At 62.1% G+C, this 11,142-nt stretch overlaps 1 protein-coding gene across 2 annotated transcripts; it reads right to left on the bottom strand.

Annotated features, from left to right (window-relative positions):
- Nucleotides 1–312: 312 nt before the first annotated feature.
- On the bottom strand, nucleotides 313–9,677 carry Efna3 (ephrin A3). 2 transcript variants are annotated; one of them, XM_004667089.2, is made up of 5 exons: nucleotides 9,550–9,677; nucleotides 2,586–2,905; nucleotides 1,914–1,979; nucleotides 1,637–1,714; nucleotides 313–1,425 (listed from the first exon to the last, which is right to left on the bottom strand). In XM_004667089.2, exons 1-5 carry the CDS (start codon nucleotides 9,675–9,677, stop codon nucleotides 1,295–1,297), a joined length of 723 nt encoding a protein of 240 aa, XP_004667146.2. In that variant the 3' UTR covers nucleotides 313–1,294. The 2 variants fall into 2 exon arrangements, with proteins under 2 accessions (XP_004667146.2, XP_044994364.1); XM_045138429.1 differs by lacking the exon at nucleotides 1,637–1,714.
- Between the last annotated feature and the right edge of the window lie 1,465 nt (nucleotides 9,678–11,142).

The raw sequence follows: 11,142 nt of genomic DNA, 5'->3' as shown, positions 1-11,142 counted from the left end.
TGTGGAAGAACGCCAGCATGGATGGAGCCTCAACGCCCCCCACGCCCATCCCAGGAGACACTTCAGCTTTCCAGGCGGTTAGCCTGAGCCCAGAGAGGTAAAGGGATCTGCCCAAAGTCACCGGGTCCAGCCTGAGGCCTTGCCACTCTCTCCCCACAGAGCTGAGCCTCTCTGAGGATTTGGACTCACAGAACCGAGTGCTCTGGGATGCTTCGGCCCAGGATCCCCTCCCTGCCCAGGGTCTGCTCCCTGCGGGGGTTTTCAGCCATTGAAACAGAGGGGCACGGCCCCTTGAAATCACACACACTCAGGTATTTTTATCTCTAGTTTATTATTGTTATTATTATTGTTGTTATTTTTTAGACTAAGAGCAGAGTATGAAAAGTCACAGCCAAAGCACTTGAAAAAAAGGCCCAGGATGGGTGAGGACCACGTGGGGTGGGCAGGGCAAGGTCCTGGGGGAGGGGATATTGTTGTCATGGTCTCCAAAAAGTGTCTGTGCGTTGCATAGGTCCTGTCTTCACGGAAGACAAAAGAGGGGCCAGGGGTCCCCGGGAAGGAGGGGGCCTAGCCTGGTGGGGAAGGGGTCTGAAGCTGGAAGGGGAAGTTGAGAAAGGTTGGAGTTAAGGAGGGAGAGGGACTCTGTACATTATATATAGAGATATAGAGTCTGTACATGCCTGCCTGGCACCCCAATACCCACCCCTTACCACCCTTGCCCACGGCCTGGCCCTAGGGGTGTCTTATTTGTAAACTTGGATGCAATCCGAACCACAATCCTGCAAGTGGGAGTGGAGGGAGAAGGACGTGCTTATTGCTGTAAACAGGGGGGGAGGGGCAGCCCCTGGCACTACCCCTCGCCCACCCCGTCCCCTCCCCATGTTCTGCCCTGGAAGAGAGAGACAGGGGGGTACACCTCCCAGGCTTCCACCCGCGCTCTCTGGGAGGCGTATATGTCCCTCTTGGTGTGGGCGACAAAGGAGAAGGGCACCAAGGGTCAGGGGCAGGTACCAGAGGGCAGGGAGTCCTGAGCACTGCCCTTTAAGCTCCCCCCCCCAACATTACCAAGACCACAAGGCCACCTGGGGACCTGCGGCTGTCCCCTGTGCCTGATCCAATACAGTGCCCTAACCTGGAGAGGAGGCACAGATGTACGGTGCAGACCCCACTTCCGACCACCACGGGGGAGGTGGAGCGTAGGCCCCCACAGCTAGGCTTCCCTTGCAGAAGCAGAAAGTTCTCGGCTCCTTCTCAGCCCCGCCCCCATCTCTCCCCGCCGGGAGAGAGGGCAGAACTAGGAGGCCAGGAGTATCATGAGGAAGAAGGCGATGCCCATGGCCAGGGGCAGGTGTTCCCTCTTGGGGCTGGTCCCGCTGATGCTCTTCTCAAGCCTGGGCACTTGGGGGTTCTCTCCCTCAAAGTCTTCTGCGGACAGATGAACACACAGCCTGGTGAGGGCTGGGCTGTGCGCTGGGGCGGGGGCACGCGGCGGCGGAGGCAGCAGCAGAAGCAGCACAGGAGCCAGGGTCGGGACCACCCACAAGCAAGGAAGGGGCGGTCATGCAAGATGAGCAGGCACCCCGGAAAGGGGCTGCGGTTCCAGCAGTGGCCACCAGAGGGCGCTGCGCAGACTCACCCAGCACGTTGATCTTCACATTGGGGCCCATGGTGAACTGGGGGAGAGTGGGGACCGGCTTCTCCCCGGAGTGCGATGCTGCGGGGGTGGGGCGCGGGTGGGGAGAGAGGAGGGGGGGGAAGAGTCAGGGCTAGGACCCCCTCCCCCCTGCTACAGCTGGGGAGCTAGTTCCCGTCGCCTGTGCCCTCCGCACCCCTCCGTCCCCAGGAAGCCAGGGGTGCCCCAAGCAGGGGAGCCGAGGATGGAGGCGCGGCTGGGAGCCGAGGGTGATACTCACTGGAGGCGCAGCACACGAACACTTTCATCCTCAGACACTTCCAGTGCAGGTTGTGGGTGGGCGTGGCTGGGAAGGACACTGGGCCTGAGTCTCTCACCCACCCTATAGGTGCCCTGCGCCCCTCAGCCTAGACTCCCTGTCTTGACCTGCCCTCCCCCCGCCCCTCCCCCCCCGCCCCTCCCCCCCCCCGCTGTCCGCTGGGCTGGAAAGATGGCTTAGCGGTTAAGACGTTTGCCTACGAAGGCTAAGGGCCCAGGTTCAATTCTCCAGGACCCACGTAAGCCAGATGCACAAGGCGGTGCATGTATCTTGAGTTCATTTGCAGTGCCTGGAGGCCCTGGCGCGCCCATTCTCTCTCTAATAAATAAATGGAAGCTGCTCCATTCCTTATTTTTTTATTTATGAGAGAGCATGCGTGCAGGGGAGAGGGAGAGAGGGAGGGAGGGAGGGAGGGAAGGAAGGAGGGGGGAGGGGGGGAATGGACGCCACTGCAAGCAAACTGCAGACGCATGCGCCCCCATGTGCATCTGGCTTACATGGGTTCTGGAGAGTCGAACCTGGGTCCTTAGACATCCCAGCTCTCCAGCTCCCTGCTCCATCCTTTAGGCTCTGGTCACCGAGCCCTTGCGCCCTCCCCCCCGCGCCCGCCCCCGGGGCACGCGGCCCACTCACAGATGTAGTAGTACTCGTGTCCCGCGTGGAACTCGTAGCCCAGCGAGAAGGCGCTGTAGCGCTGGAACTTCTCGGAGAACTTGATGGGGCTGTGCGGGGCGTGCGGCCGGTTGCACTCCCAGCGCTTGAAGCCCTGGCTGGCGTTGCAGGCCCGGTAACCGCTGCGGCTCACCATGTACAGCACGTACTGCTCCGCCCCGCCGCCAGGCCCCGGCCCCGGGCCCGCGCCGGCCCCCGCGCCCGAGCCGTTGTAGTGCGGACAGTAAATATCCAGGTAGTCGTTCACGTTCACCTGCACCGTGTAGCCCTCTCGCCGCAGGCTGTGGGCACAGGAAGCGGGGTCAGAGGAGAGACCCCTCTCCTTTTCATTCATTCATCCATCCATCCATCCATCCATCCATTCATTTTTGCTTTCTTTCGAGGTAGGGTCTCGCTCTAGCCCAGGTTGACCTGGAATTCATTGTGCAGTCTCAGGGTGGCCTCGAACTCACGGCGATCCTGCCTCCCCGAGTGCTGGGGTTAAAGGCGTGCGCCACCTCCCCTGGCAGGAGACTCCCTTCTTCGCCAGGCTTCCTGTCTCCTCTGCCTCAGTAGGTCCCCAGTGCCCTTACTGCGGCCGGCGTCCCTCCTCACGCTTCCTGTCCTCTCTCCTCTTGGGGGCCTGTCCTTCTCCTGGTGACCACCAGAGGGTGGCAAAAGCGCAGGGAAGCCCGAGCAGCCCGAGGGAGGGGGGAGGAGGCAAGGAGAGAGCCTAGCTTTTGGTTGCCACAGAAACAGCGCAGGCCCGAACGACTCCCAGACCCAGGCCCGGATTTCCTCCGTCCATACCCCATAATTCACCAGCCCGGAGGAGGAGAAGGAGGAGGAGGAGGAGGAGAAGGGAAGGAAGAGATGGAAGGAAGATGGGTGAAAATGGAGATCCCTTCCATGGGACATCCCTCGCATCGTTTCTCCTAGCCTTTTCCTTGCCCTCTGCAGGTTCACGTGCAAGGCCAGCCCAATAGAACTCGCCTTCATCACACACACGCGCGCGCGGCAGCTTCATGCACATACATGCACAACTTCTGTGGCACACACACAAGTATGTCTCCCGCCCACTCACAGGCAGCCGTCACAGAGGAAAGGGAGGCTTCGTGTGTACCGAGCCCTTGCAGGTATGCCTTGGCCCCAGCAATCCCGAGGTCTCTCCTGCATCCCCCACACAACAGAAACCTCTCGACTTCTATCCTGTGAGCCCACCTACTTCCAGCCTGAGGCCAGGGACAATTAATCCATCCCCCAGTGATCTGACACGGAACAGGAAGATGAGGGACTCGACACCAATGCCCCATGGGGCATCATGCCAACTAGCCGAAATTTCTGTCTCATTACACACCTCCTTCCTCTACTTGGGGTGCTATGCCCATGCCAAATACAGTGAGCAGTGGGCACAGTGCCCAGACAAGATGGCTGTGCCTGTCACTTTCCAGATGTGTCCCTGGGAACCCCACTTGTCTTGCTAGTCACCATCAGAGCATTGTTCTAACTCCTCTGGGTAGAGAGATAGCATCCCAGAACTCGGGAGGCAGAGGTAGGAGGATTGCTAGAGTTCGAAGGCACCCTGAGACTCCATAATGAATTCCAGGCGAGCCTGGGCTAGAGTGAGACCCTACCTTGAAAAAAAAAAAAAAAGTCTGTAGAGGAGTGGGCTAGACTTTCCCCAACTTTTTCTTTTCTTTTCTTTTGTTTTTTGAGGTAAGAGTATCACTCTAGCCCATGCTGACCTGGAATTCACTATGGAGTCTCAGGGTGGCCTCGAACTCACGGCCATCCTCCTACCTCTGCCTCCCAAATGCTGTGATTAAAGGAGTGCACCATGCCTGGCTTAACTTTTTAAAAATATCTTATTTATTTATTTGACATAGGGAGGGGGGGCGGGAGGGGAGAAAGAATGGGCGTGCCAGGTCCTCTCGCCACTGCAAAGGAACTGCAGATGCATGCGCCACTTTGTGCGTCTGGCTTTCCGTGGGTGCCAGGGAACCAAACCTGGGTCCTAGGGTATTACAGGCAAGTGTCTTAACCGCTGAGCCATCTCTCCAACCCTCCCTAACTTCTTCGTGACCCATGTTGGCAGCAACATGGAAGGGCAGTAGATACAGGCAGGCATGGGGTACCTGGCAAATGTCAAAACCTCTGGGGACCCTACTTCCTGAGAATGTCTTGCGGGGAGGATCTAGCACCCCATGTCACTAGGTGCTACCTAGTTCCACAAACAGCAACTCGATCCATCAGGGACAGGAGCTCCTCACGCAGGGGTGCGCCTTGGGAAGCCCTCCTGACGTTGCCCTGTGCTGTTGGCTTGACCTTGCTGCCTTCCCTCCCCAGGCCTGCCGCCGAGCTAGATGGGTGACTGCTGGTGTCTGGCCACTACACTAAGCACGGGCATAGCCTTCTTGAGTCATCAGAAATGCCACCAGTCCCACTTGGTTCCCATGGAAGTGATGGGTCACTTGGGCCCCTCCCTGGCCCTGGCACTCCGGTGGGCAGGAGTCTCGGGCCCGGGGCGCAGGGAGCAGACAAACGGGTTAGACCAGGCCTGGCTCCCAGCCTACACCCCAGCCTTTGCCTGTCCATCCCAACCCCGTGGGCTCCTGTTCCTCTCCTCAGGCCTTGGGGAGAGGGGGAGGCCCCCCCCCCAGCAAGCCAGCACAGGGTGCCAGGCTTGAAGCAGCCTCATCGCCACACTGAGGTCTCTGTCCTTGAACCTCGCCCATGTCCCCAGTCTAGTTTTGAAGGGATCCCTCCCTGCTTCACCTCCAGGTTCCTCCCACCACACACCCCATTCCATCAGGGAGCAGGCCAACTCCAGAGATATTCTTACAGGTGGTACCTCAGTTTCCACGGCAGGGTGGGGCCCGGCTGCTGGGTGGCCACGGGAAGAGAAGCCGCCTCTTACCTATTTCTGTGCTGGGTGGCACAGTCCCTGAAATGCCACCTAAGCCGGGCCCGTGGGAGAAAGATCTGCTGGCAGGTTAGCTGTGTGCGGCTGGTAGCTAGTGGACACAGCCGAGAAGGCTGGGTGGTCGGTGTCCCCAAGGAGCCCGGCCCTGCGGGCTTGGCAAGGGCGCTTTCAGGGACTGTGGCATCCTCCCTCGCCCAGCAGCGCACAGGGAAGTGGAGCTGGGCCCCAGCAGAGCTCCAACGCTACCTCTACCTCTAGGGCTCCAGGCCCTGGCCCGTCGCGGGGGACTGCGTGGTCCCCGGCTTCTTCGAACAGTTCTCCATTCTTCCCTCACTCCAGCCCCTTCTGGTGCCCCACCTCCCGGGCAGAAAGGCACGCGTCCTCACAGCTGGTCTGGAGAGGGAATCCCCTCACTCCATTATTCCGGTCTCTCCCCAGCTTGCATCTCCCAGGGCGCAGACAGACCCCCCTCTGTTTCACTTCCACAGAGCCCCATCCTCCCGCCCCTGCCCCATTCGGAGGCCCCCACAGTGTCCTGGGGGACAGGAGCAAGCGGTGGGTGCTGGCGCAAACATCTCCCCCAGGGGCAATTAGGGGTAGGTAAACAGGGTTTCTAACAAGACCAGGGAGTGCGGAAAAGACCCCAAGGGACCCTGAACTTGGTTAATCCCTCTCCTCCCCGCCCCACCTAGACCTGGGTGGGGGTGGGGGTGGGGGATGCAGAGACCAGGGAACGGAGGAGGAACGGAACCCGGCTCTCCCCTCCCGCGCGCGCCCCCGAGGCAGCGGGCGAGGCTGGACCACGTGTGCGCGGCGTGGGGTCCGCGCGCGGGTCTCGGCCGTGGGACACCGACACCCCTGCGCCCCCCACCCGCCCCAGGCGCCCCGGGCCTTCGCGCCCAGCGTGGGGGTTCGGGTCTCGCCGGCCGGGTCCGGAGGAGGGGAGTCAGCGCCCCCCGGGCCCCGCCTCCGTCCCTCGACCCTGCGACAGCCGCGGCGGCGAAGGTTTATTGATCTGCAGCGGCGAAGAAGAGCGAGAGGCCCGCCGAAAGCGAGATGCTCAGAGATGGAGAGAGACAGACAGACAGCGAGGAGACGATCACCCACCAGAGCCAGTGTGGGGGTGGGTGGGAGGGAAGGAGCCACCGAGAGAAGGGGAGACCGAGGCAGAGAGGTGGAGGTGTCGGGGAGGAGGAGAGGGACAACACCGTGAGAGGTAGGAAAAGAATGAGAATCGTGGAGACTTAGAAAACGGGAAAGACACCCTCCCCACACACACCTGCAGTCAACATTCAGAAAGACCCCCAGACAGCGGGGATGGAGACACAGCGAGGCGGAGGAGGGGGGACCCTGGGAGGCGCAGGGCAAGAGAGACTGGTGGCTGAGAGAAAACAGAGCCACACTGTCATGGACGTAGTAGGGCCTCAATAAATATTTGTTGAATGAATGCGTGTGAATGGGAGACAGCAGCAACAGACACCTCTGAGGCACAGACAAAGTGGGGAGACGGACCCCCAGCGATCGGATGCCCCTGAGGATCTTAAGGGCGACTACAAACACCTTGTTGGGTTCCAAGAAACGAGGAGTGGCGTGGGGGGGGCAAATATCTGACCCTCAGCAGCGCCCCCACACCTCCAAATGCAGCTCTGGGGCCCAGGGGAACCCCTCGACCTCACGCCGTCATCCCTGCCTTCAATACATCCCTCCTCCCCAGCCCTCGTTTCTAGGTTAGGTTAGGAACGGGTCTCGCCTATTTCCAAGGGGACTTCAAACGAAGGGCTGAATGGGGGGGTGGAGGGAGGCAGAGGGCCACTGCCCCCCCCAAGATCTGTCAAAAGGAGGCCGTAGCACGTGTCCCACTAGCACCCTCGCACGTGATCTTCCCCCCCTCCGGGGGGCGGGGTCGTAAGACCCTCCCCACGTGACCTCAAGGGGCAGCGACCCTCGGCACGTGACTCGAGGTGGGAGCCCGGCTCACGTGACCGGCGTGGGGGGAGGGGGCGCGGGAGCCGGAGCCTCGGCCCGGGCTCCGCCCCCCCCCACCCCCGCTCCCCGGCCCTCTCCACTCCCCGGCTCCGGAGCACGTCGCTCTCACGATTTATGGGGCCGCGGATGCCGCAGTGAGGGAGCCGGGGAGCCCGGGCGCAGCGGCAACAAAGGCCCGGGGAAGCGAGGCGGGGGCGGCGGCGGCGGCGGCGGGGGCCTCCCGGCTGGGTGTGCACCTCCGCCGCTCCGGGCTCGCACCGGCGTGGACTTGGGGAAAAAAAGGAGGCTCCTAGAACCCAGCTCCATCATCACCCCCCTTCCGGAGCTCTCACCTGAGCCCAGGTGTATGCGGAGGAGGGGAACCTGCTTAGCACCCACCCCTTCGGGGCTATTCCAGCATCCTCCCCTAAGCTCTGACTGTCGAAGAAGACGGGGGTGCTCCCCGAGGGTAGCTAGCGCAGAACCTGGGGTGGGGGGGAGTCTCTCACCTGCTCCAGACTGTACCGGGGAGGGGGGGGGTCGGACGTGTGAATATGGGGGAGGGGGACGTGGAAGCTAGAGTAGGAGGAACCAGCTCTCAGCGCCCCTGGGGGGGATCTTTAAAGATCCTCGCTGGGGAGGAGGGGCTGTGTCCCCACCCCCGAGGTTTCCATGGGAAGCGAGAGGGGGGGGCGTCGCGAGCTCATCCCCACCCCCAGTCTGACACCACGGGCGCGCAGAGCCCCAAACAACAAAGAGCAGAGAGGCGAGCGGCAACCCCTCCCCCGGAAGGTTGGGGGTCGCGGCCGCAGGCCCTCCCCTGGGGAGGGGGGAGGTGTACTCCGTTTGCTCCCTGGTCGGGAAGGGGGGGGGTCCCCGGGGCGTGGGGGGGTAACAGGAGGCAGGGCTGCCGCCACCGCCCGCGCAGGTGTGACAGTGACCCCCCGCCTCCCAAGGGGATCCCCCCCGTTTACCACCACACCGAGGCGGGTCAGGGAGCTACGCTCGGCGGAGAGGAGAAGACAAGGGCAGCGGAGGACTGAGCAGGGAGCGGGGTGTTGCGGGGGAGGACCCCGGCCCCGCCGCGCCACACACCCGGGGAAACCACACGGCCAAGCCCCCGACACCCGCCCAAGACCGCGGCGCCGCCGACAGCCGCCCCGGCCCAGACGAGGCTGGCCGCGCGCAGCGGACACCGACCGCAGCGCCCCCGCCGCCCGCTCCCATCCCGAGACGGTCGCCGATGCAGACACACAAATCACACGCACACCCTGACAGCCGCGCACGCCCGCTCACACCGCGGCCGCCCGCCGTCCCCAGCCCCAGTGTGTGCGTGCGTGTGCGTGTGCGCGTGTGACACGCCGACATCTCGCTGCCTCCGGCCCTCTCGCCTGCACCCTAGGTCCCTATCCTAACCCTGGGGGGGGCAGGAAGACCCCCCCGACTCCAGGACCCAGCCCCACCTCACCTCAGCCCCCGTGTATCCATGCACACAACCCCATTCTCCCCTTCTCCTCCCACTAGGAGGACTGGGTCGCACTTCCTGCCTGGGCACTGAACCCCACTTTTAAAAGCAAGAGTCCTAGGCAGAACCCCTAGAAACCTTCATGACCGAAAAAAAATTGGGTCATGCCCGGGCACCCCCTCATTCCCCAAATGCGGCGGCCTGTGCCCCAGGACGCTGGTACCCTAGAACCCCCAACCCAGCCCAAAGGAAAGTGTAGCGACGGGGACTGTGTGACAGGGCCACGCTATGACAGTGTCGAGTGTGGAGCGGAGGAAAGATGGGGTTCAGCTCCTGCACGGCCCCTCGCTAGAACCTCCCCTCCAACAGCCCTTCTCAAACCCTCCCTCCCCCGAGTTTTACAGCCGCCTACGGAATGGGTTCCTCTTCTCCCTCGACCCCGGGGCCCGAGACCTGATCTGCCAGGACTCCCCTCCCCCGGGACGCCCCCATCACCACCCCCAAAAGGTCCACTCGGGCTCCCCGCTTGTCACCGACGCGGGACGCACGGGGCTCCCCGGGGAGGGGAGGGTGGTGACCCCCCCCCGACTCACTGCTGGTTGGAGCTGTTCCAGTACACCGCATGCCGGTTCCCCAGCGCGCCCCCGGGCCCCTGGGCCAGCAGCGGCAGCAGCGGCACGGGCACGAGCAGCAGCAGCAGCAGCAGCGGAGCCGCCGCCATCCCCGGAGCCGCCGCCGCCGCCGCCGCCCCCGACTGAGCCCCGCGCCGCCGGCTGCTCGCCTGCTTCCCAGCTCCCCGCTGTCGCCGCCACCGCCAGCCCGCCCCGGCCTCAGGCCACGCCCACCGAGCCCCCCGCGTACCCCGCCTTCTTGGGCGCGCCCCCGAAGCCCCGCCCCGGGCCCGCTCACCCACCCACTCCACCCCCAGGCCCCGCCCCGCCGGAGCCCGAGCCCGGGCCGGGAGCGCGCGGCGCGTGGGCGCCCGGGAATCTTGCTGCCCCTCCAGGAAGATGCGCCTTGGCTCCTCTCCTACCCTGATTGCTACAGCTTGTGCCTAGTGCTACACCCGGGCTGGAGTTCCCAGGAGGATTTGGGAGCCCAGATCTTGTCTCACGAAGGCCCCATTCATTTCTTGATGGGGGTTGAAGGAGGAGGAGTGAGGGGACCCAGACCTCCACCTGTGTAAACAGTGGTGGTGGTGAGCGGAGGGGGGGGTGTCTCTGCTCCCTCCACGTCCCTCTTCCCACGCGAGCACACACTAGTGAAGTGGGCACAGAAAGGTGATGGAGAAGCCAGCAGCTGGCACCCGGGACCTGACAGCCGCTCCCCTGAAGCCCCTTAACTGAACAAGAAGCTTGTTTTTCTTGGAGCTGAAGTGGCAGAGTTCCCTGAGAATGTCCAACACTAGAAACAGGAAGGCCATTAAGGGGGAGGGTTGGAGGGAGGGATGGAAGGAGGGAGGGAGGAAAGAGCGACACCCGGAAGCAGAGAACATAGGCCCTTCACCTTAGAAGTTGTTACAGGGGGAGATAAAAAAAATCCCAGTGCCAGGGATGGGGTACCTCCCGGTGAGTTGTTGATCCGGGAAGACTTTGAGAACCCCAAGAGAATATAGGCTGTTACCAGGGTTCTCGGTGGCTCACCAGAACTGGGAGACAATAAGATCCCACATAGTTCAGTTACAGGGCACTGGGAAATCAAGCTAGGGCTGGGCTGGTTAGCTGTCACAGTGCTAGAAAGAGCTATGCAGCCTGTTGGGGGAGAAAAGTCATTGTCTTAACCGGCAGTGGACCCTGCAAGCTACACAACTGGCCAGCTGGGCAAGACGTGTCCACTAGTGCAATAGTGGCATATCTGTTATGGGGGAAAAAAACCGACAACAATGGTTCTCTAATCAGATTTGAGGTCCACTCCATAAGAGGGAATTCGTGCTTGAGACTGAAAACTGAAAACCTAGCCGATAGCCTGTGGCTGGGAAGGTCACACGCCCTGGCTATTCCTGTTGTTTGGTTGATTGGATCTATTATGCCTACCAAATTCCCTGCGAAACATTTACGCTTATGTCAGTATATCAGTACTGCTCTCACTTTTGGTTAAAGAAGATGGCAGCTGACTACCAGGGATACTCAAAGCTCATGGAAGTGCTGAGAAGACCGGACAGTGGAGTGAGTGCTCAGCACTGAGAC

The sequence above is a fragment of the Jaculus jaculus genome, chromosome 19 (assembly GCF_020740685.1).
Source record: "Jaculus jaculus isolate mJacJac1 chromosome 19, mJacJac1.mat.Y.cur, whole genome shotgun sequence".
Taxonomy (NCBI): Eukaryota; Metazoa; Chordata; class Mammalia; order Rodentia; family Dipodidae; genus Jaculus; species Jaculus jaculus.
The sequence above is the reverse complement of the archived record's forward strand: the minus strand, read 5'-3'. Positions and strand labels throughout refer to the sequence as shown.